This window comes from Callorhinus ursinus, unplaced genomic scaffold (assembly GCF_003265705.2).
Source record: "Callorhinus ursinus isolate GAN/ISIS: 27379988/994484 unplaced genomic scaffold, GSC_fseal_2.0 scaffold27, whole genome shotgun sequence".
In the NCBI taxonomy this organism is placed as follows: Eukaryota; Metazoa; Chordata; class Mammalia; order Carnivora; family Otariidae; genus Callorhinus; species Callorhinus ursinus.
In genome coordinates, this window is record NW_027397089.1 from 5326731 (window position 1) to 5352571 (window position 25841).

A 25841-nucleotide genomic window follows, 5' to 3' on the forward strand; every position below is an offset into this window, starting at 1 on the left:
ATACTAAGATGAAGGTAGAACTCAGCATCTTCCTTCTAAAGAAGCTTCTTTTCTCTTTTCCATTTTCAGTTGATAGTTTCAAAGAGGCACAAAAAAAGCCTTAGATTTTGATCGTGACAGCCTCAGGGCACTACGTCTTCCTAATCTTTATAACTCTTGGAACCCCTAACGTAAGGACTATTTTCATAACAAACTGTGAACAAATTGAACTCAAATTTAAATTATTATTTTAAAATGCATTGTGTGTTTCAAGTGGGTTATGCAAAATGAGCTGCTCTGTTCTTGCTTTAACAACCAGCAGGGCTTTGTGTTAGGAGGCCCCCCATACGTGTGTGTGTTTTTTTTTTTAAACGAAACTGAAGTTATTCTGATTTTTAAAGCAGTGATTACCAAACTAGGGTGACTCAGAATCACCCAGGGAAGTATGTTACAGATAAAGATTTCCTGGTTCATGTCTCAGAAGTTCTGAAAGAATAGTTGGGTAAGAGAGTCTTTGACCTGCAGCCTAATTGGATCTGGAGGCACGTGTGTGTCACCCTTTTTGAAAGCCTCAGGTATAAACCAGGTCCTCTGTGGCTGAAGAGCTCTCTGCAAGGGGGCTGTTGTCTCCGTTATGTATTTTGTATTACATTCCTAGAAAAGTAGCTTCATGGGGATGAAAGAGGTTATCAAGGTCACTGAGAACGGTCTTCCCAATTGAAATGATACTACGTAATAGTAATTGACCTAACTTTTCTTGGACCCTGGGAACAAAGGGGAGAAATACAAGGAAGAGGAAAACGGAGGTAGCTTGGCGAGGTAGCACTTGCTACCTCTGGACTCGGGATCCATTGTTGGAAATTGCTGGTCTGGATCACTTACTGATACTTTACTTCTTGAAGAAAACTATATAAACCTTTAAACCTACATGTTGTATTTCTCTTGTAATCTTAAGTCCCTGAGAAGCTGATAAAAATTAAAGAAACAGTTTTCTTCTTTTTTCCTAACGTTGGAACATCAAGACAAAGATTGCTTTTCAATAATGAATAAAATGCCAAGCCCAACGTTTTTATTTAAGGATTCTATTTCTTGCTCTGTGATGCTTTAACAAGCACTTATATCTGTAGTCATCTGTTTAGTTACGCTGTAGAAGGGATCACACACTGGCTTTAAGTTTTTGTCAGCCCTGCTTTAACTAAAAGTTAGAGTTTGTTTTGTTTTGTTTCGGTTTAATAGAAAAGCTGAAATTCACCTGGGCTTCCCTGTTCAAGAAAGAAGTCAGGGTCTCAGGCAGGCGCTTTTCCACAAAGTACCAATATTTGATCCATTGTATTTCCTTTCTACTTTAATAAAGATGTGCGAATGGGAGGCTGTATGATACGGCGGAGAATTCCATGCGGAGCCGTGTGTAGGCTCTGTGCTGGGTTTGCTGCGGGACACTGAGCGAGTCACAGCCTCCATAAGGCTGTTTCCCAACTGCAACAGTAAGGCTAATGCCCACTTCATAGAGATTGTGTGAGGGTCAGCTAATCCTTCCGTGCAAATACTTTGTGAACTAGAAAGTGCTGTACATGTTTAAGGGATTTTTAATGTCATTGGATGTGGTTCATTAGCATACCAATAGGATTCTTCTGTGGAAATCTGGAAATCTGTGCCTGATGCATAGTAAGCAGTTAGTGCATGTTTGCTCAGTGGAAGACAAACCTGTGCTCCATGAGAGAAAAGTATTTGAAATAAAGATGTTGTTAAATGCTTTACGGAAAGAAACAGACCTTAAGTAAGAAATGAACCAAGTATTTATTTTGCAGAAGGTGTTATTTGCATTTTTTTACTTTTTAACAGATATACCAGTGAGAAGTTGTTGCTGACAGTCTTGCATGTTGAAATTCATTTTTTTCTACTTTAGTGAAGCTGTCTCTGCTAATAGAATAACTGTATTAATGGCACATTAAAAAGGTCAGAGAGACCTAATGACATTTCAGATTCACTCTATTATTTATCCATGGTAATAAGAGTTCTCACTTAAACTGTATTCATTGCAATTTAATATAAAATAAGAAAATATAAGGCTGGCATAGCTTTTTAATGATGCTTCTGTGACACCTGAGGGGAGGTGTCTTTCCTCAAACATTCCTCACGCTTTGATGGTGTGCCATGAGCTAGCCCACGCTAGGTGCTGAGGGGGCCACCCAAAAGCAGAATCGCCAGTTTGCACCCTTCAGGTGGACAACTGGAAACCCAGCAGGTATCTCTTGTAGGACCATATAAAGCTATGTGGTTGCCCCAGGGCAAAAATGCAAGTATAAAATGGAAATATTTTCAGATTTTTAGGTATTATTTTAATACCAGGTTAATTTCTTAAAACCCACTGAATCCAACCATTTAAAGAGCAAGGTGCTGGGGAAATAACCATCCACGAGACACAGCCCTGTGCCCCAGGAGCTTCTGCTTTTGGGGGCAGACGGACACATGAACACACAGCTACAGGGGAGCGTGCAAGCCTAGGCGGGGCTGTGGGAGCACCGAGAGGGACCCAGCCTGGCCTAGCAGCGGGCTGGGACAGGCAAGGTTTGTCAGAGGTTGGGACCAGAAGGGTCAGCCGGAGCTAGAGTTCAGTGGCCCATGAGAGTTGGTCCCAGAAGGTGAGGCGAGCTGACAGGTGCTGCTCTCAGGAACTGGACACCTGAGAGAGAGCCGGGAACACTGCAGTGACAAGTGTGTGCGGACAAGAGAAAAGGAGAGGTGGGGGCCATGCTCCAGACTCAGGCTGGAACAGATGCTCAAGAAGCCCATGAATGGAGCAAATACTGAGAGAAGCAAGGCAGCCATGAGGAAAGCCTGTGGCCCAAAGGGAGGGTGCTGCCCTGCTTAACGGACCACTTGGTTTGGGTTCGTGAGAAGCCTGGTTTTACTTTTATTTTCCGTCTGGATTCTTATGGGAATTTTTAAAATAACCCTACCTTTATTTATTTATTTATTTATTATTTATTTATTTATTTATTTATTTAGAGAGCGAAAGTGAGCATGTGTGCACGTGCACATGGGGTGGGAAGGGAAGAGGGAGAGGGAGAGAATCCTCAGGCAGGCTCCAGGCTCAGTGTGAGCCCAACATGGCACTTGATCTCACCACCCTGAGATTGGGACCTGAGCTGAAATCAAGAGTCAGATGCTTAACTGATTGAGCCACCCAGGTGCCCAAAATAGCCCGACCTTTAATTGAGCTGGTTTGATAAGACCATTGGTTCTTATAATCCACCAAAACTTTAAAAAACAAATGCAGTGAGAAGCTGGTGAGAGTCATTTGCATCCCTTTTCCGAGTTCACCAAGTGTTTGGAAATGGTCTTGCCTTCCCTGTTCCCAGGTGCCGAAGCAGCAAGTGTTCAGTGGTACTGCTGAGCCTTGGTCCTGGAAAACCTGGAAGGTCCTGGTGCCTTCTACTCTGTTGTTATGGAGGACGGAGGGGATGAGGGCAACAGACTACCATCGACACAGTCCATTTAGTTGGGGTTGCCTTGTGGCTTTCTGCCTCAGCCCTGTGTCCTGGGGGTCAGGTCCTGCTTCCAGTCACCCTGTCCTTGTCTATAGATGGTTTTCTGTGATTTCCTTTTCTTGTGTGTCTTCTGTTTCTGTTCTGTGTTACCATTATGATGTTCATCCATGTTGTTGCATTCATTCTTGTTGCAGAATAGATTTCCTTTGAATGGGTATATTACAATGTATATATCCATTTTATTGTAGATGGGTGTCTGGTTGTCTCCAGTTTGGGACTATTAAGAAGAGTTGTGAACAGTGTTGCAAATGTATTTTGGGAAACATCTGTTTGCAGTGCTGTTGGGTATAAACTCAGGAGTAGACTTGCTAGATCATGCATGCATTTAATGTGCTGCCTTAAACTGCCTGCCGTTCTCCAAAATGGCTTCACCAATTTACAGGAGTACTTCAAAGTTTGCGTTTCTCCACATCCTCACCCAACACTGTAGTGATATTTTCCCTTTTGGACATTTTATCGGGAGTCATTTTATAATTTTTTATATTACACATTTTTTTTTAAAGATTTATTTATTATTTATTTTGAGAGAGTGAGAATGAGAGAGAGAGAGAGAGTACATGAGAGGGAAGAGGGTCAGAGGGAGAAGCAGACTCCCCGCCGAGCAGGGAGCCCGATGTGGGACTCGATCCTGGGACTCCAGGATCATGACCTGAGCTGAAGACAGTCGCCCAACCAACTGAGCCACCCAGGCGCCCTATATTACACATTTTTAATTCTTTAATATGACCCATATTCTTTTTTATTTAATCTTTTTATTTTTTTAAGATTTTATTTATTTATTCATGAGAGAGAGAGAGAGAGAGAGGCAGAGGGAGAAGCAGGCTCCCAAGGAGCAGGGAGCCCGATGCGGAACTCGATCCCAGGACCCTGGGATCATGACCTGAGCCGAAGGCAGACACTTAACCATCTGAGCCACCCAGGCGCCCCAAAAATCCACATATAACTTTTGAGTCCCCAAAAACTTGATGTAGTGTTCCATGATTCATTGTTTGTGCATAACACCCAGTGCTCCACGCAGAATGTGCCCTCTTTAATACCTATCACCAGGCTAACCCATCCCTCTACCCCCTCCCCTCTAGAACCCTCAGTTTGTTTTTCAGAGTCCGTCTCTAACGGTTCGTCTCCCCCTCTGACTTACTCCCCTTCATTCTTCCCCTCCTGCTATCTTCTTTTTTTTTCTTAACATATATTGCATTATTTGTTTCAGAAGTACAGATCCGTGATTCATCAGTCTTGTACAATTTACAGTGCTCACCATAGCACATACCCTCCCCAATGTCTATCACCCAGCCACCCAATCCCACCCACCCCCCACCACTCCAGCAACCCTCAGTTTGTTTCCTGAGATTAAGAATTCCTCATATCAGTGAGGTCATATGATACATGTCTTTCTCTGATTGACTTATTTCACTCAGCATAACACCCTCCAGTTCCATCCACGTCGTTGCAAATGGCAAGATCTCATTCCTTTTGATGGCTACATAATTTCCATTGTGTATATATACCACATCTTCTTTATCCATTCATCTGTCGATGGACATCTTGGCTCTTTCCACAGTTTAGCTATTGTGGACTTTGCTGCTATAAACATTGGGGTGCATGTACCCCTTCGGATCCCTACATTTGTATCTTTGTGGTAAATACCCAGTAGTGCAATTTCTGGATCGTATGGTAGCTCTATTTTCAACTGTTTGAGGAACCTCCATACTGTTTTCCAGAGTAGTTGCACCAGCTTTCATTCCCACCAACAGTGTAGGAAGGTTCCCCTTTCTCCACATCCCCGCCAACATCTGTGGTTTCCTGACTTTTTAATTTTAGCCATTCTGACGGGTGTGAGGTGGTATCTCATTGAGGTTTTGGTTTGGATTTCCCTGATGCCGAGCGATGTTGAGCACTTTTTCATGTGTCTGTTGGCCATTTGGATGTCTTCTTTGGAAAAATGTCTGTTCATGTCTTCTGCCCATTTCTTGATTGGATTATTTGTTCGTTGGGTGTTGAGTTTGATAAGTTCTTTATAGATTTTGGATACTAGCCCTTTATCTGATATGTCATTTGCAAATATTTTCTCCCATCCTGTCGGTTGTCTTTTGGTTTTGTGGACTGTTTCTTTTGCTGTGCAAAAGCTTTTTATCTTGATGAAATCCCAATAGTTCATTTTTGCCCTTGCTTCCCTTGCCTTTGGCGATGTTTCTAGGAAGAAGTTGCTGTGGCTGAGATTGAAGAGGTTGCTGCCTGTGTTCTCCTTTATGATTTGGATGGACTCTTGTCTCACGTTTAGGTCTTTCAACCATTTGGAGTCTCTTTTTGTGTGTGGTGTAAGGAAATGGTCCAGTTTCATTCTTCTGCATGTGGCTGTCCAATTTTCCCAACACCATCTGTTGAAGAGACTGTCTTTTTTCCATTGGACATTCTTTCCTGCTTTGTCAAAGATGAGTTGACTATAGAGTTGAGGGTCCATTTCTGGGCTCTCTAGTCTGTGCCATTGATCTATGTGTCTGTTTTTGTGCCAGGACCATACTGTCTTGATGATGACAGTTTTGTAATAGAGCTGGAAGTCCGGAATTGTGATGCCACCAGCTTTGCTTTTCTTTTTCAATATTCCTCTGGCTGTTCGGGGTCTCTTCTGGTTCCATACAAATTTTAGGATTATTTGTTCCATTTCTTTGAAAAAAGTGGATGGTATTTTGATGGGGATTGCATTGAATGTGTAGATTGCTCTAGGTAGCACTGACATCTTCACAATGTTGGTTCTTCCAATCCATGAGCATGGAACGTTTTTCCATTTCTTTGTGTCTTCCTCAATTTCTTTCATGAGTATTTTATAGTTTTCTGAGTACAGATCCTTTGCCTCTTTGGTTAAATTTATTCCTAGGTATCTTATGGTTTTGGGTGCAATTGTGAATGGGATCGACTCCTTGATTTGTCTCTCTTCTGTCTTGTTGTTGGTGTATAGGAATGCCACTGATTTCTGTGCATTGATTTTATGTCCTGCTACTTTACTGAATTCCTGTATGAGTTCTAGCAGTTTTGGGGTGGAGTCTTTTGGGTTTTCCACATACAGTATCATATCATCTGGAAAGAGTGAGAGTTTGACTTCCTCTTTGCCGATTTGGATGCCTTTGATTTCTTTTTGTTGTCTGATTGCTGTGGCTAGGACTTCTAATACTATGTTGAATAGCAGTGGTGAGAGTGGACATCCCTGCTGTGTTCCTCACCTTAGGGGAAAAGCTCTCAGCTTTTCCCCATTGAGAATGATATTCGCTGTAGGTTTTTCGTAGATGGCTTTTATGATATTGAGGTATGTACCCTCTATCCCTATACTCTGAAGAGTTTTGATTAAGAAAGGATGCTGTACTTTGTCAGATGCTTTTTCTGCATCTATTGAGAGGATCCTATGATTCTTGTTCTTTCTTTTGTTAATATATTGTATCACGTTGATTGATTTGTGGATGTTGAACCACCCTGCAGCCCACGGATAAATCCCACTTGGTCATGGTGAATAATCCTTTTAATGTACTGTTGGATCCTATTGGCTAGTATTTTGGTGAGAATTTTTGCATCCATGTTCATCAAGGATATTGGTCTGTAATTCTCCTTTTTGATGGGGTCTTTGTCTGGTTTTGGGATCAAGATAATGGTGGCCTCATAAAATGAGTTTGGAAGTTTTCCTTCCATTTCTATTTTTTGGAACAGTTTCAGGAGAATAGGTATTAATTCGTCTTGAACTGTTTGGTAGAATTCCCCTGGGAAGCCATCTGGCCCTGGGCTTTTGTTTGTTGGGAGATTTTTGATGACTGCTTCAATTTCCTTAGTGGTTCTAGGTCTGTTCAGGTTTTCGATTTCTTCCTGTTTCAATTTTGGTAGTTGATCCATCTCTAGGAATGCACCCATTTCTTCCAGGTTATCTAATTTGCTGGCATAGAGTTGCTCATAATATGTTCTTATAATTGTTTGTATTTCTTTGGTGTTGGTTGTGATCTCTCCTCTTTCATTCATGATTTTGTTGATTTGGGTCCTTGCTCTTTTCTTTTTGATAAGTCTGGCCAGGGGTTTATCAATCTTGTTAATTCTTTCCAAGAACCAGCTCCTAGTTTCGTTGATCTGTTCTACTGTTCTTTTGGTTTCTATTTCATTGATTTCTGCTCTGATCTTTATTATTTCTCTTCTCCTGCTGGGTTTAGGCTTTATTTGCTGTTCTTTCTCCAACTCCTTTAGGTGTAGGGTTAGGTTGTGTATTTGAGACCTTTCTTGTTTCTTGAGAAAGGCTTGTATTGCTATATACTTTCCTCTCAGGACTGCCTTTGCTGTATCCCAAAGATTTTGAACAGTTGTGTTTTCATTTTCATTGGTTTCCATGAATTGTTTTAATTCTTCTTTAATTTCCTGGTTGACCCATTCATTCTTTAGTAGGATACTCTTTAGCCTCCATGTATTTGAGTTCTTTCCGACTTTCCTCTTGTGATTGAGTTCTAGTTTCAAAGCATTGTGGTCTGAAAATATGCAGGGAATGATCCCAATCTTTTGGTACCGGTTGAGACCTGATTTGTGACCTAGGATGTGATCAATTCTGGAGAATGTTCCATGGGCAGTAGAGAAGAATGTGCATTCTGTTGCTTTGGGATGGAATGTTCTGAACATGTCTTTAAAGTCCATTTGGTCCAGTGTGTCATTTAAAGTCTTTATTTCCTTGTTGATCTTTTGCTTAGATGATCTGTCCATTTCAGTTGGGGGGGTATTAAAATCCCCCACTATTATTGTATTGTTGTCAATGTGTTTCTTTGCTTTTGTTATTAATTGCCTTATATAATTGGCTGCTCCCACGTTAGGGGCATAGATTTATACAATTGTTAGATCTTCTTGGTGGATAGACCCTTTAAGTAGGATATAGTGTCCTTCTTCATCTCTTATTATAGTCTTTGTTTTAAAATCTAATTTGTCTGATATAAGGATTGCCACCCCAGCTTTCTTTTGGTGTCCATTAGCATGGTAAATGGTTTTCCACCCCCTCACTTTCAATCTGGGCGTGTCTTTGGGTCTAAAATGAGTCTCTTGCAGACAGCATATTGACGGGTCTTGTTTTTTAATCTAATCTGATAGCCTGTGTCTTTTGATTGGGACATTGAGCCCATTTACATTCAGGGTAACTATTGAAAGGTATGAATTTAGTGCCATTGTATTGCCTGTAAGGTGACTGTTACTGTATAGTGTCTGTGTTCCTTTCTGATCTATGCTGCTTTTAGGCTCTCTTTTTGCTTAGAGGACCTCTTTCAATATTTCTTGGAGGGCTGGTTTCGTGTTTGCAAATTCCTTTAGTTTTTGTTTGTCCTGGAAGCTTTTTATCTCTCCTTCTATTTTCAATGATAGCCTAGCTGGATATAGTATTCTTGGCTGCATATTTTTCTCGTTTAGTGCTCTGAAGATATCTTGCCAGTCCTTTCTGGCCTGCCAGGTCTCTGTGGATAGGTCTGTTGCCAATCTAATGTTTCTACCATTGTAGGTTACATATCTCTTCTCCCGAGCTGCTTTCAGGATTTTCTCTTTGTCTCTGAGACTCGTAAGTTTTACTATTAGATGTCGGGGTGTTGACCTATTTTTATTGATTTTGAGAGGGGTTCTCTGTGCCTCCTGGATTTTGATGCCTGTTTCCTTCCCCACATTAGGGAAGTTCTCTGCTATAATTTGCTCCAATATACCTTCTGCCCCTCTCTCTCTTTCTTCTTCTTCTGGGATCCCAATTATTCTAATGTTGTTTTGTCTTATCGTATCGTTTATCCCTCGAATTCTGCCCTCGTGATCCTGTAGTTGTTTCTCTCTCTTTTTCTCAGCCTCTTTATTTTCCATCATTTGGTCTTCTATATCACTGATTCTTTCTTCTGCCTCATTTATCCTAGCAGTTAGTGCCCCCATTTTTGATTGCACCTCATTAATAGCCTTTTTGATTTCGACTTGGTTAGATTTTAGTTCTTTTATTTCTCCAGAAAGGGTTTCTCTAATAACTTCCACACTTTTTTCAAGCCCAGCTAGTATCTTTAAAGTCATGATTCTGAACTCTAGGTCCGACATCGTAGTAATGTCAGTATTGAGTAGGTCCCTGGCAGACGGTACTACCTCTTGTTCTTTTTGCTGAGGTGATTTTTTTCGTCTTGTCATTTTGTCCAGAGGAGAACAGATGAATGAGAGAACAGAACGCTAACAGGTTAACATTGTCTCCAGCAAATATACTGTATACAAATCAGAAAAGACCTGAAACCAGGGGACAAGAAAGGGAAAGAAAGAATAGAGAAAAAAAAAGGAAACAGAAAAAGACAAAAACAAACAAAAACAGAACAAAACAAAAAAAAAACAGAATATGATTAAATATAATGAGGCTAGTGCATAGATCAGTGCCACACACTAGCTTTTGGGCATATTTTGGTCTGTTAGAAGAAAGTGCCTGCTAAAATTTTAAAGGAAGAAAGACTTATATATGTACAAAATAAGGGTTGATACAATGAAGGGATGGCAGATGAGTGTAAAGATGAAAATTATAAAAGATTTTATAAAAGGAATTGATAAGTTGTTTTTTAAAAAGAAAGAAGATTTAAAAAGAAAAAGAAAAAAGAAAAAAAAGAAAAAAAAAGGGAGAGAATGTGATCAGGCAGGAGAATAGAACAAAGCCATACACTAGTGATTTAGGGTATATTTTGATCTGTTAGAAGAAATTGTATCAAAATTTTAAAGAGAGAACAACTTATATATATATGCCAAAAATAAGGGTAACTACTATGAAGGGATAAAAATATGACTCTAAAAATGAAAAATAAAAAGTTTTTTTTTAAAAAGGGATTGATAAGATGTTTGAAAAAGGGAAAAAGAAAAATTAAAAAAAAAACAGTTAAAAAATTAACTTTGAAAAACTAATGAATTATGGTAAAAAAGCCATGAATTCTATGTCCAGTATTCTCCTAGCGATGGAGTTCTCCCGTTCTCCTTGATCGGTAAACTTGGTCTTGGCTTGCTGGCTGTTCTTGCTGATCTTCTGGGGGAGGGGCCTGTTGCCGTGATTCCCAAATGTCTTTGCCGGAGGCGGAATTGCCCAGCCCTTGTGAGTCCGGGCTAAGCAAGCTTCTCCGGTTTGCTCTCAGGAGCTTTTGTTCCCTGCAAGCTCTCGGTACAGCTTTGGAGGACCAGGGTGAAAATGTTGGCCTCCCAATCTCCGCCCGGAGGAGCTGAGAACTCAGGGCCCCGCTCCTCAGTGTGCCCCCAGAGAGCAGTCACTCCCATTTCCCCGGTCTCCGGCCTCACTCCGTGCTCACCCGGCCTGTGACTGAGCATTTCTATCTCTGGCACCCGACCCCGTGTGGAGTCTCCAAACCCAGCAGATCCCTGCGGTGCGTTCCTGCGCCGCTCCTCCCCGGGGAGGAAGGGGAGTCTCCCCGACTCTGCCACTTGTTGGGTCCCTGCTGGAGGAGCAGTGGCCCGACTGGGCCGCAGATCACAGTTTATGGCAACCCCGAGCTGAGAGCCCGCGCCTCGGCTCCGTCTCTGCAGCCGGCTTCCCCGCTCCGATACCTAGGAGCTCTGCCGCACTCAGGCACCCCTAGTCTTTCTGTGACCCTGAGGGTCCTGAGACCACACTGTCCCGCGAGGGTTCCACCCCCCGCTTAGCCACTGGAGCGACGTCCCTCAGCGGATCCGGCTTCTCAAAGTTCCGATTTTGTGCTCCGCGGCTCTATCATTTGCCAGAAGCGGCCGATGGAGGACCCCTCCCCCGCCGTCTATCCTCCCGAATATCGCCTGGGATTCACTTCTCCGCAAGTCCTACCTTCCAGAAAGCGGTCGCTTTTCTGTACAGAGAGTTGTTACTCTTCTTATCTTCGATCTCCTGTTGAGTTCCTAGATGTTCAGAATGGTTTGATCCCTATTCAGCTGAATTCCTGAGACCAGACGAAATCCAGGTCTCCTACTTTTCCGCCATCTTGCTCTACCCCCCCACCCACTTCTGTGCCCTTACCCTCAGTCCATCATTTTGAAGTAAATCTCAGATTTGTATTTCATATGCATATGTTTTTTAGTATGTATTTCTGAAAGCTAAGGATCCTAAAAAAAAATAACCACAATACCATTTATTGCACTTTAAAAATTAACAAGGATTCTTGAGTTTTTTCTTGCTTATAAGTGGTTATTTTTCATAATGGATTGTTTGAATTAGTACCTAAACAATATCTGCACTTTGATACGCCTCTTAGGTCTCATCTGAGTGACAGATGCCCTCTTCTTTTCTCCCCTTTGCCCCTCTGCCCCTTTCACTCCTCTTAACAATGTCTTTGTGGAACAACTGGACATCATTTGTTCTGTGTTCTGGCAACATTCTGGATTTGTCACATTGCGTTCCTGTGGTGTCCTGTAGCATGTTTTGGCTTTTTCTGTATTTGATGTGAACTGGTGATAAAGGCTTGATCAGATTCAAGTTTGATTTTCTTTCTTTTCTTTTTTTGGGGGGGAACAAGACTACTTCATAGGTGGTGACCTATATCTCCATCAGGAGGACATTTGGCTATTAGTCTCCCTTTCTGTGATGTTAAAATTGGTTAGTCAGTTCTAGGCACCTGATGTAGCCTGATCCATCCATTATGAAGTACCTTATTAGGTTTCACCTAATAATTTTAGCAGCCATTTATAATCATTGCTGTTAGCTAGTATATCAAGAAGGAAAGATACCATTTTTTAAAAGTAATTTTTAAGACCTGGAGATTAACTGAGTGACAAAATGTTGTGATTTTCCTGTTTGATGGTTCCACCTTCTTTAAAGCCAAGTCACAGAGAATCTTCCTTGAGCTAACAAGCAGATTGTGTCAGCTTAGAAGCTCTGTGAAAAAACAAAGTCCAATGTGACCCAGTCATCTTCCTGTGGAGTTGGCATTCTCTCATGAGACAATTTCTCAGCCCCCAGGCTAAAAGGGATGAGGCAGTGTTTTTGTTTTGATTTTTGTTAAAAAATAAAGGTTGGACTTCATTAAGCTTTCAGTGTGTACCACAAGATTTGTATATTAACATTTTATTAAAAATACCAGCAGAGAGGAAAAGAGTTGGAAAACACCACTGAAGTATCCCCACTCCTGGAGCGCCTGGGTGGCATAGTCTGTTAAGCATCTGACTCTTGGTTTTGGCTCAGGTCGTGATCTCAGGGGCATGACATCAAACCCCGCCTTAGGCTCCATGCTCAGCTCGGAGTCTGCTTGAGGTTCTCTCTTCCTCTCCCCCAACCCCTCTTGCTTGTTCTCTCTCCCTCAAATAAATAATAAATAAATCTTAAAAAAAAAAAAGTATCCCCACTCCTTCAACCTATTTCTCTTTTGGGGTTTGAGATTCGGGACAGTGAGTAATCCCCACCCCTAAGCCTCACCTGGCCATCATTGATGATTTGTAACTGCCAACCTTGAAGGGAAAGGAGGGAAGGGAAGGAGATCAGTTGGGAAGGTCTGGGAAGGGTGTTCCTAACCAGTAGCTACTTGTGGAGAGGAAGTCAAGGTGAAAGAACTCTTCATATTGGAAGCTAACTAGAAATGATTTGATTTAACCCCTTTGCCAATCCAAGAATCCCTCCAAAAGAATCTGACTGTCAGAAGACTTCCCTTCATGTTCTGCACTGTCATGGTGCTCATCTCATTCCGCTTCTTTGATTGTGTATATCTTGTTTTCACTATTGGGTTATGCACTTTTTTGAGGGGAAGGAATTTATCTAATTATTCTATTTAATCCCATATAGGGTGTCAAACAAACATGGCTGGACATCCGTTGAAACCGTGAAAATAAATTTCATTCAGTACTGCTGTTAAGCGGGGGCGGGGGGGGGGGAGCTGAGCGCTAGTCTGATTTGGGCATTTTAAAGGGACAGTGAGAGCAGCCCGGCAAGCCAGGGCTCAGAAGAGGCCGAGAAGTGAAAAATTTCAAAGGACCCGTCGTCCAAGTGCATTTAGGCTGGCTGTGTCTGCTGGCTGGCAGTTATCCTCTTACAGACACTGGGAGACAGGCCCTGTCCTTCCTGATGAGGACATTTTAAAGGAATGGCTCTCAGGTCCTTGAGAAAGACTTCTGAGTCGTGGGACAGACATATTCACAATTGTCAGCCCTTTATAGAAATGCTCTAAGACAGGGAGGTCAGAGGCCCTTTGTCTGGTGCTGGCTAGAACCAACAGTCAGTTCTCCTTGGCAGCATTGTGCTTTCTCAGGCAAGGGTTCTAATGGGGGCCAGGGTCATCCTAGGGATGTGCCTCATGCTGCTAGAAGCCATGCTAGAGCTTGGAGTCTCCTAGAGCACGGGTTAGGGTGAAGTTGGTTATGTGCTGATAGTTATGCAATTCTCAAGGGTCTAACCACTACTTAATGGATTTGTGTTGGCCCGAAGTATTTAAATAACTTCAGTTTCCTCTACCCTGAAAAGAGCGGGCTCAGCTGGAATGCCTTTCACCTTCCCTTAGTGGCTAGACACAGCCAGAAAACAGGAGCATCCCCTGTGTTCATTATCTCCCTTCCCTAGGTCTGTCTGTTCTCCTTAGCAGGATGATAGGTGTCCTTCCCTTCTCTTGAAGGCTAGCCCCTTTACTTGGGACTAAGAGACTTCATTTCCCTACCACAGATGCTCTGATTTTTTTTGAAATAATTCAGTATGACCAATTTGTTATAAACATGCTTAAATATTTTACTATCTACAGCAGTTTTCTGGGCACTATGAAAAAAAGGAGAGTTTAAAGGTCTGTCTCTTACCCAGGGAATCATACCTAGCAGAACAGCATTTCTGTCATATATCTTCATCAGACTTTTCCTTCTTGGCATTTATCTCAGGATGTAATGTATTTATTTACATGATAATTTTTAAATATATGTCATGGAAACTCTGTCTTTCTTTGTTCACTGTTGAAAGGTCATCACCTGCCACAGTGCCTGGAACTGTTAAATATATTCCAGAATGACCTATTTTATGATAAAATGAATGAGTGGCTTTCCATCTTACCTTGTCTTTTCCGGTAACACCAACAGTATACAATGCTATTTTATTAAACCATGGTAAACGAATGTTTGCAAAGTATCATGGACCTTGAGTTGTGTTTCAGTGATTCTTCTTCTCTTCGTAGGTTCCTTACCTATTCCTACCTCTTGGCCTTCAACGTGTGGCTTCTGCTTGCACCCGTTACTCTATGCTATGACTGGCAGGTCGGCAGTATTCCTCTGGTAGAGACCATATGGGACGTGCGGAACTTAGCCACCATCCTTCTGGCAATTGTCATGACCTTATTGAGCCTTCATTGTTTAGCAGCCTTCAAGGTAATTTTCTAAAATCCAACCAAACTCTCTGCATTTGATGCTCTATACTTGGTGATGCCTTCCCCACCCCGCGCCCCCAGGTGGTCTAGGTGTAAATTGAATCTACTCTTTTGTCTAAAAAACTAAAAAAATTTACATTTTTCCAGGTAAGTCATACATATTTTAAAGACCTTCGTGGAGTTAGCAGATCACAGCCACCTTAATTATATGGTATCTTTTACTGTGCTACGAATCCTGTAGACATTGCATCTGAAATTTAATGTTTGCAAATAAGAATTTTTTTTCCTGCTATAGTTGACTAACTTTTGCAGTAACTTGTTTGGTTTCATATAATGATAAATGAGATCATGATAATATATTCATAAGTGCTTAAAATACGGTCAAGATGCTGCTTCCACTAAGGACCGCCTGCCTGACTGGGTGGGTTGGGTGATTCTCCCTTGGGAAAAAAAAAAAAGAATGGTATAAAACTGGAAAAAAATTATTAGATGCAGCAGTTTCAAGAATGACCAAAGACAGCAAAGAACTTGAAAATGTTTACTTAGGAGAAACTGCTACTGCATTGGGGAAGATGCTTCTTGCTTGAGGGGATTCCCATCTCCCCACCCCCAGATACACCCCCTCCCCTGCCCAGCCCAGCTGGTGTGAAAAGACCCACAGGTTTACTAATTAGAGGCTGATTTGGTTTGGGAGAGTAGCAGAGCAGCAAGAAACTTAAGGGGGAACTTCTGGAAACAAGAGAGCTGTGGAAGGGCTGAGATAATATGCTCTGCATGCATTCATGGCTGGCTGCTAAACAACATGGGGCTCCCCAGGGAGCACAAGCAAAATTGAAAGCCTGGGGAGACTTATTTATTTCCTACAAATCTGAATGAATTTTTTCACCCATACACAGGTTGGGCAGCAGAGAGGGGAGGCTTCATTGGCTTGAGTTGTCGTTGTATAACTTCTGTTGAAATCATTGGCTGGTCAGAAAGCTGTGCAGGCGCAAGAGAGATTCCGGCAAAAGGGGGCAGAAAGAAACCTGAGAAAAAATTTCAGCTCTCTACAGAGAAACAGATTCTTCATTTTGAGTCTAGGCAAGTTCATTATATATTAAAACAGTAAACCCAGCAAATTTCAGAAGAACAAAATGGAATACAGAGGCACTATGATGTATGATACACAAGGCTTAGTTTTTAATCAGATTATTGAACATGTAAAGAAACAGGAGAGTGTGACCAAAACTCGGTGGTGGGGGCGGGGGGGAATAGTAAATAGAAAACAGAATAGAATTAAGAATCCAAAAGTAAGCTCACATTTACATGCTCTGTTGATTTTTGGCAAAGTTACCAAGGCAATTCAGTGGGGAAGGGATAGTCTTTTAAATAAAGGTACTGAAATAATGGAGTATCTATAAGGAAAAAATGTGACATTTAACCCTTATGTCATACTGTACACTCAGAAATTAATTCTCAAAGGAAACAGGAGAAAAATCTTTATGGACTTGGGTTAAGCAAAGATTTCTTAGGACACATAAAGTACAGACTATAAAAGAAAAAGATGACAGATTGGACATCATTAGAATTAAAAATTTTGCTCATCAGGGGCGCCTGGGTGGCTCACTTGGTTAAACCTCCGACTCTTGATCTCAGCTCAGATTTGATCTCAGGGTCATGAGTTCAAGCTGCCCATGGGCTCCACTTAAAAAGTGTTTGATTGCTCATCAAAAGATAACGTTAGGGGCACCTGGGTAGCTCAGTCGGTTAAGTGTCTGCCTTTGGCTCAGGTCCTGATTCCTGGGTCTTGGGATCAAGCCTTGCATTGGGCTCCTTACTCAGTGGGGAACCTGCTTCTCCCTCTGCCTGCCACTCCCCCTGCTTGTGCTCTCTCTCTGTCAAATAAGTAAATAAAATCTTTAAAAAAAAAATAGGATAATGTTAAATCATTCAAAAGGCAAGTCACAAATTGGGAGAAAGTATTTGCAGAACATCTACAAAGGAGTTGTATCTGGAACATTTAAAGAGCTCTTAAAACTCAGTAATAAGACAAATACTCATTAAAAATGGGCAAAAAATTCAGACACCTCACAGAAGAAGATAGGCAAAGGTTAATAAACATATAGAAAGATGCTCAGCATCATTAGTCATTAGGGAAATGCTAATTAAAGCCACAAAAAGAAATCTCTGCATACCCATCAGAATGACTGTAATTAAAAAGATTCACAATACTAAGTGTTGGCCAGAATGTAGAGCAGCTGGACCCCTTATACGGATGAGGGTTGAAAAATAGCTCAGCCACTTTGGAAAAATTTGGCAGTTTCTTAAGAAGTTAAAATATAAAAATAAACAATTTTACTCAATATCTACCAAAGAGAGATAGAAACTTCTGTCCATACAACATACAAGAGTCTTGTAAGTATTCATAATAGCTGAAAAATGGAAACAATCCAGTAACCTCAAAATATAAATGGATACACTTAATATGGTAAATTATTCAGAAATGTAAAGGAACAAATAATTTACTTATACGTAAAAAAACATACATGAACTTCAAACACATCTTACTAAGTAAAAGAAGCCAGATGGGCGTGCCTGTTTGGCTCAGTAGGTAGAGCATGTGACTCTTGCTCTCAGAGTTGTAATTTCGACCCCACATTGGCTGTAGAGATTACTTAAAAATAAAATCTTAAAAAAAAAGACATACAAAATTACATAATGTATGATTCCATTCATACAAAATTCATTCATACAAAATGTCTGTTATTGTAATTCTGCCTTTTCTAGAATTGCCCAGAAATGCCTAGAGAAGGCAGAATTATGTCAGAAAATATGTGGGAATGGGGAGTGGGTATAAACAGACTTAAGGGAACTTTTTGGGATGTTGAATGCTTTTAAAATTTAATTGTGGTGGTGGTTGTTAAATGACATGTTTACCAAAATTCACCAAAATATACACACAAAATGGGGTGAATTCTATTATATGTGGGCTATATCTCAATAAAGCTCTATTTTTTAAAAAAGATTAAAATGTTACAAAGAGATTAAAGGCTAGAATAAATACAGAACTGACATTTGATTATAAAATACAAACGTGATCCTGAAAATTTGATGAAAAAATTTTTTGAATTACTAAACCTTTTTTTTAAGGAAAAATTCATATACAATTAACCATTGTTTTTAAAGATTTTATTTATTTATTTGACACAGAGAGACACAGCGAGAGAGGGAACATAAGCAGGGGGAGTGGGAGGGGGCGAAGCAGGCTTCCCGTGGAGCAGGGAGCCCGATGCAGGGCTCGATCCCAGGACCCTGGGATCATGACCTGAGCCGAAGGCAGACGCTTAACGACTGAGCCACCCAGGTGCCCCTACAATTAACCATTTTAAAGTGTACAGTTTAGTGGTACTTAATGTATTCATAATGTGTAAGTACCAGCTCTCTCTAATTTCAAAACCTTTTCATCACTTCATTAAAACACCCCATACCAATCACTCCCAACTCTCCCCTCCCCATCCCTAGGTGACATCTAATCTGCTTTCTGTCTCGGTGGATTGGCCTATTCTGGATATATCATAAAAAAAAGAATTATACAATATGTGACCTTTGTGACACTTTGCATAATATTTTTGAAATTCATCCAAGTTGTAGCATGTATCAATACTTAGTTCCTTTTAATGGCTGAATAATATTCCATTGGATGTATACACCATAATTTGTTTATCCATTCATCTGTTTGTGGACATTCGTGTCATTTCTACCTTTCTGCTGTTATGAGTATTGCTATATTACAACATTTGTGTATAGGTTTCTGCATGGACATATGTTTTCATTTCTTTTGGATATATACCTAAGACTGAAACTGCTGGGTCATATGGTAATTATGTACTTAACTTTTTGAGGAACTATTTTTCATATTGGCTGTACCATTTAACATTCTTACCCAGAGTATATAATCGTTCCTATATATCTAATCTTTGCTAATACTTGTTATTTTCCATTATTTTGTTTAAAGCCATCCTAGTAGGTGGGAAGAGCTGTTTCTTTGTGGTTTTGATTTGAATTTCATTAATGAACAATGATGAACGTCTTTTCGTGTGCTTATTGGCCATCTGTATATCTCCTTTGGAGAAATGTGTATTCTAGTCCTTTGCTCATTTTTCAGTTGGGTTGTCTTTTTGTTGTTGAGTTTTAAGAGTTCTTTATATATTTAGGATATTAAATCCCCAACAGATAAATGATTTGCAGATATTTTCTCCCATTCTTTAGATTGTCTTTTCACATTCTTGATAATGTCCTTTAATGCTCACAAGTTTTTAATTCAATAAAGTGCAGTCTCTTTTCTTTCTTTCTTTCTTTTTTCTTATTCTTCGTTGCTTTTGTTGTCAAACCTAAGAATCCATTACCAAACCTGAGGTCATAAAGATTTATGACTCTATTTTGTTCTAAGAGTTTTATTGTTTAAGCTCTTATATTTGGGTCACTGATCCGTTCTGAGTTATTTTTTGTATATGTAGTGGTATGGGAGTCCAGCTTCATTTTTTGGCTGGTGGATATCCACTTACCTCTGCACCATATTTTGAAGAAACTATTTTTTCCCCCAACACCTTACTTAAAGTAATCCACTTCTTAATCATTTTAATCATCCTCAAGAAACTCTAGCGTGCCAATTAGTTACATAAACTTGAGCTCAAATTTCACCTTCTTAGTAAAGCCTACCATATGCACCCTATTTGTTTATTTATTTATTTGTGAGAGAGAACGAGAGAGCAAAAACGGGGAAGGGTGAGGGGAAGGGAGAGAGACAAGCAGACTCTGTGCTGAGCTCAAACTCAGGACCCTGAGATCACGACCTGAGCCGAAACCAACAGTTGGATATCAACCGACTAAGCCACACAGGTGCCCCCCATGTACCCTCTTTAAAATGCAATCATCTACCCTTCACTCTTCTCCCTTTTAACTTTTCTTCACTATACTTCCAAGTTCTAAAATGCTATGTAACTTTGTTATTTTATGTAATGTCTCTTTCCTCCAACTAGAATGTACGCCCCATGAGGACAAAGATTTTGTTTTGTTTTGTTTTGTTCACTGTCATATTTCTAGCATCAGGAGCTTGCTGCATCCAATATTTATTATCTAAATTTTATTGTTTGTTGTTCAGTATATATCATCTAAATGAATAAAAGTATAACAAGTTAGCAACTCCATTCAGTTAGATTTTGGTATGCAGAACCTTTTTTTTTTTAAGGCTATAAAAGGACCATACATAATACAAGTATGAAATGTTTGGGGGTCAGTTTGTTTTATTAGAATCTGGCCTTAGCTCATAGTTTGGCATGCCTGCTATATTGTTATTGATCTACGGGAGAAAATGTAGTAGAACACTGGATTGGTATGTCAGTAAGGGTTTTCCTGGACTCCCTCCCAACTTACTAAAGGGAGTGTTGAGTACCCATAGGCTACCATCTTGATGAGGTGTATTAAATATGGACCTTCATGATGGCAGTGCATCCCACACACAGGCAAGCCTTGGCCTTTTCCGGAGTGTCTTTGATAAGAAGATGAATGAATAGAAACTTCTTCGAAAGGAGATATTTGGAATGTGTTCCAAAATCCCTTTAATGCATCAGGAAAAATACTAGCAAAGCATTCCTGCTGTGGCAATAGTAACACTTAGCTCTTCAGTGGTAGCTTTCATCTTGAAAGTTCTTGGCAAACATTGACTGAAGCCTCCAACAATTCTTGGAGGCCACTTAACACTTGCTGCATTTTCTTCAGAGTTTGGACCCAGAAGTTTGGCGTCTAGTTCATATTTGAGATCTGTTCTTGACCTGCTTACACACTAGAAGGTCTTAAAAGTCAGATTTTCATGCTAGATAGTACATAACCTCTTAAAGTGGGGATAATACTATTTTTTTTAATGTGATGATTAGTTACTAAGGACATGATCTTCAGGGGTGTGACTTCAAGACAATAAGCAGTAGGTTTAAGCTTTTATGAAGATAGAGGTCCCACTTTATTGACATTCTTCTGTGCTGAAAGGAAACAATGGGTGAAATGTTAGTAATAATGTCGGCAAAATACATGGCTCTGTCCATCTAAAGCATTTCCAAATGATAGGTGTACTACATCTGTACATGATGAGTTGAAATTATTTTCAGTGTCCTTAAATTTTGAGATAGTGAGGCCGTACAGTACATTACCAGGGGAAAAAAATTACTGGATAAAGAAACATAGACATTGAGTCCAGGAAATCATGGAAAGTACTTTTATTTTCACCCTTGATTGATTCTCAATCATTCAGCAGCCACCCTGGCTGGTATTCAGGGAGAATATGTTCTGTTTAGCCTTACTACTTCTTTTTTAACTCTCTCAGTGTTGACTGAGTGCCTATTAGTTGATAGGATTAGAGCAGTAACAGAATGAAGGTCTTTCTACACGGAGCTTATACTTAAACACTTAAAATATGTTGTTATATGCCAAGTGTTGATGAGCATTCTGATGAGGTCAGGGTTGGCCTCACCGATAAGGTGACATTTGAGTAGAGACATGAAGGAATTGAAGGAGTGAACCATGTGGCTATTTAGGGAAGAGCATTTCAAGTAGAGGGAAAGCAAGTGCCAAGGCCCTGTGGCAGGAAAAATACTGGGGTGTCCACAGAACAGCAAGTAAGCTGACGTGGCTGGAGCAAAGTGGGCCAGAGGTAGAGAGCTGAATGAAATGATGCCAAAGAGATGATGGAATGTGTGTGTGTGTGTGTGTGTGTGTGTGTGTGTGTGTGCGCGCGCATGCGCACACACACACATGTACACAGGATTCAGCCTCCATCTTTTTTTTTAAATTTTTTATTGTTATGTTACTCACCATACAGTACATCATTCGTTGTTGATGTAGTGTTCCATGATTCATTGTTTGTGTATAACACCCAGTGCTCCATGCAGAGCGCGCCCTCCTCAATACCCATCACCAGGCTAACCCATCCCCCCGCCCCCCTCCCCTCTAGAACCCTCAGTCTGTTTCTCAGAGTCCATCGTCTCTCATGGTTCGTCTCCCCCTCGGATTTCCCCCCCTTCATCCTTCCTCTCCTGCCAGCCTCCATCTTTTAAGTCTCTGCCTACTTTCCCCTCTCCTGCCGTGCTGCTTCTACTGGCTTCTGGCTGTGTTGACAGGTGAGTTTTGTCTGGTTTTCTTCATCTGTCATCCTACCTTGTTATACCAGGGCTCTCGAGGAGAGGGACATCATCTACCCTGTTACCATTGTATTGATGCTTCTTTGACTGTTATTTAATATTTTAATAATTGACTTTAGAAAGCTAAAAATTAGCACATGTAATGAATAAAACAGCAGGTGTGTCATTTCCCAATCCCCACCCTGCCCCTCAACCCCACCATCTGTAGGCCTCCTTCAGACATTTTGTTCCTGTACATTTTTACACTTACTGAAAACCAAAACACATTCTTTCTTTATACAGGTAAGCTAAGTGAGATGGCATTATAGATTGCAGGCTCCTCCAGGCCACTTCCATGTCCACTTGGGAGTATTCCTGCAGGGAAGCAGCTCAAAGAGTGTATGTTTGACTTTTGATAAGCTCTTGTCTAGGATCACGTGGGAGGGCTAGGACACAGAATCTAAACTTCCTGTAGAAATAACAGCAGGGTAACTTTAGAGGTTGTTTCTTAATCGGTCCTATTTTCATAGTGTAAGAAATTTGAGACCTCAAGGAGTAGTTTATTATTTATCATAAAAGAATATGCTTGGGATCCTTGAGAATTTAAATGTAGAATTTGTCTTATCCTGTGCCTCTCCTTCATCTCCTCCTCCTATTCATACCCTTATTCACTAGGAGTGCATTTGAACCTACGTTACATGACGTAGAGAACAATCTACAAATTCACGGTGGCGTTGAATTCTTTTTAACGGTGAACTTTAAAGTGAACTAATTTGCTCTTACTCTTTGTGCTGAAGATAATCACTCTGTTGGAATGTATGTATAGTAGAGAGAAAGAGTATTTAAACCATGAGGGCTTATTATTCCATTCTTTTTATCAATAGTGACTGTTTATGCACCAGGAGAACCATAGGCTGAGAATGCTCTTGGGGTTCTCATTATGATCCTACAGACTGTGTATCAGATTGTTGACTTGCAGTAGGGATATATGTCAGGAAGGCAGCCAGCGTGACTTGGACTGTTGAGAGGAATTAATACCGTTGGTCCTCTTCATAGTTGCCCTTTTCCCCCGCCCCCTAATGTGATTTCCTGGCATTACAAAGGAAATACCACTGAATCGTATTTAAGAGTAATTTATTTGTTGTTGATTCCTTATTATATTCTCCCTCACATTCTAAGCAATTTTAATATCTTTGATAATCTTGTGGCATACTTGTAAAAAGAAAACCTGAGGAAAAAAGGGGGGTGGTTAGCGACACCTGACTTTCCCATAATGACCTCCACGATGAGATGTCTTTGAGGATGGACATTAGGCAGTGGAGGGTCCCCTCCCCCCCAGTATGGGGCTTTCAGGGCTATTTTTTTGTTTATTTGTTTGGGTTGTTTTATTTTTTAGTAGAGGTCACAGTTTTTTCCCAGTCTATCTGTTCATTCCCAGTCTTACACATCGTTCCGCTGAAGCCAACACAAATCATAGGCCATCTCTCTGAGTCCTGGAGACCAAGTCAAATTCTCAAGTCTACATGGGGACGAATCTGCAGCCTGGCCAGTGGAGGTGACCTCTAGGAACAGCTTGGTGGAAATGGAGGGGTGGGATGGGGTGGACCTGATGCATCTCGTCACTTAGGGAGGAGGTTGTGTTTGGGACCTCCCTTCATGCCTGTTACCAGCCTTGCCCTTGCTCAGCCTCCATGCTAGTCTGGATCACAGCCTCCATCAACATTTTCAATAAAAGAACAGACAGATAGGTATCTGACGGACAAACAGAGATTGTGAGCCTTAGATCCCTCATTAAATAAACCTCACACATCACAACAAGGAGGTCAGATTAGACTGAGAACCACTGTTGGAAAGTGATTATTTACTCATTGACATTCTTACCTTTTTTAAAAAAGAACTGGAGCAGCTTCTGGGAATAAATACAGTACAGCAGAGTTGACAAGGAGATGGAAAAACATGTGTGTGAGAGAGAGAGAGAGAGAGAGAGAAGAACTGAATTGTGAATATTTGGGGCTTTGCTGGACATACAGTCTGTCACAAATATTCACCTTTGCCACTGTGGCATAAATTAGAACATTGTACTACCACAGACCCATGCAGTTGAACTGAACAAGCTTTCAGATTTCTAGAAATTATTTTGCATTTAGCCAGCCAGAGAATAGGTTAAGGTATTTTTGTGGCACGTGGGTCACTGTGGCACGACTCTTTTAAATTCCAGAATAGCCATTATGAAACCTGGTGAAATAAGCATCTTGTTTTAATATACCAAGTGGTAAAATAAAATTGAACTTGAGGAATGAAGATTGCATTTAATGGTGAATGGCTCTGTGCCAAAGTTGATTTTTTTTTTTTTTTCCCCTTCTGGCCTACATTTCTCTCTTCGGTTCCCATTTTCTGCAGACTCCATGCTCTCCATCCTCTTCTGTCCTCTGTTCATGAAAATCCTCTCCATGCTATTATAGATCCAGTCTTTCTAGCCCGTTTATAACCCATCCGGTTTGTCCCACTTTGGGACCATTGCAGTTGTTGACAGAAATTCTAATGGTATCTCAACATGGTCCATCTGTCCCTGACCACCAGTACCATGGGAGTCGCCAGTGTCTGGGATGTCCGTCTCACATTTGGCTTCTCCGCCTGCCACCATTTTACCCATGCTGATGACATCCTGCTACTTACGGGCATAGTTACTCAGGTCAGTAGCTGTAGTCAACTTTGGCCGTTGGGCCATGTGCCAAAGCTGAAATTTTTGTTGATACCATTTTTCTGATGAGAGTGTGAAAATAAGCTGACGGCTTCATCAGATGCAGGGTTGGAAATTGGAGAAGTTGGATTTGTACCTGACTGTAAAATGGAACATATTGAAAGATCTACTGCAAGTGCCTTTTCCCACATACTTTTTCAAATTTTTATTTAAATTCTAGTTAGTTAACATATAGTATAATATTGGTTTCCAGAGTAGAATTTAGTGATTCATCACTCACATATAACACCCAGTGCTCAACATGACACATGCCCTCCTTAATGTATGTGATGCAAATTGCGACTTATGTTCTGTCATCTAATTCTTTGGTAGTCTCCTTTCATGTTGGAGGCCGCCCAGGTAATGCACATGGAGGAAAGCTGCTCTGAGTTCTAGATCAACAGTTGCTCAGGCTGGGAGGAGGAAGGCTATGGAGTAGAGTGATTAACACTGACCTGAGTCTGAGGCCAGGCTCTGCCACTGACCAGCCACGTAGGCTCATCTCGTTCAGCCATATTCCTGCACCATGGTGTAGGGTTATTGTGAGGTTAACCAGGGCAAGCCACATAAGACATTCAGCACAGTGGCCGGCACCTGGGAGGCCTTGAGTACCGGTCAGAGGTCCTAGTAGTCCTTGTCATCATCGTCATTACCACCATTATGAAATTGTCACGGATTAAAGTCAGGAGCATAATTAGGACTCCTGTTTTTATTTTATAGGAATAACCATAAAAACTAAAACCAAATAAATATAATCCAGCAGGACTGACTTTTTTATTGTATGTATTTCAATGTACAGTCATGTTTTACTTGATAAAAAAAAAAACAATTTGTAATGCTACCAAAGATTAATCCCCGCCTCCTTCAACCAAACCTCGTTTTATCCCCCATCCTATATAACAGAAGTTAAATTCTTGACCTAAGAGCTAATGGTGGTAACATACTTTCCAGTTTCTAATGCTTCAGCATATTTTGGAATTTGGAAGCAGGTATGCTCAACCATAACAGAAGCGCAAAAATCCTAACATAAAACTATTCTGTTAGTCTAAAAAAAAAAAATGTTTATCAAGGGAAAGAAAATAGTGGCAAATACCACTGATCTATTTATAAATGAACATTG

The 25841-nt window shown here is 40.7% G+C and overlaps 1 protein-coding gene across 3 annotated transcripts in view; it reads left to right on the top strand.

Annotated features, from left to right (window-relative positions):
• TMTC1 (transmembrane O-mannosyltransferase targeting cadherins 1) overlaps nt 1-25841 on the top strand; it is a 281565-nt gene that overhangs the window by 144628 nt on the left and 111096 nt on the right. For 2 of the 3 annotated variants that reach the window (XM_073877756.1, XM_073877757.1), the window contains one exon: nt 14645-14834. The exons of the other annotated variant lie outside the window; for it this stretch is intronic. In XM_073877756.1, coding sequence (XP_073733857.1) covers nt 14645-14834 — 190 coding nt within the window. The remainder of the gene's footprint in view (nt 1-14644; nt 14835-25841) is intronic. 3 annotated transcript variants of the gene reach the window in all.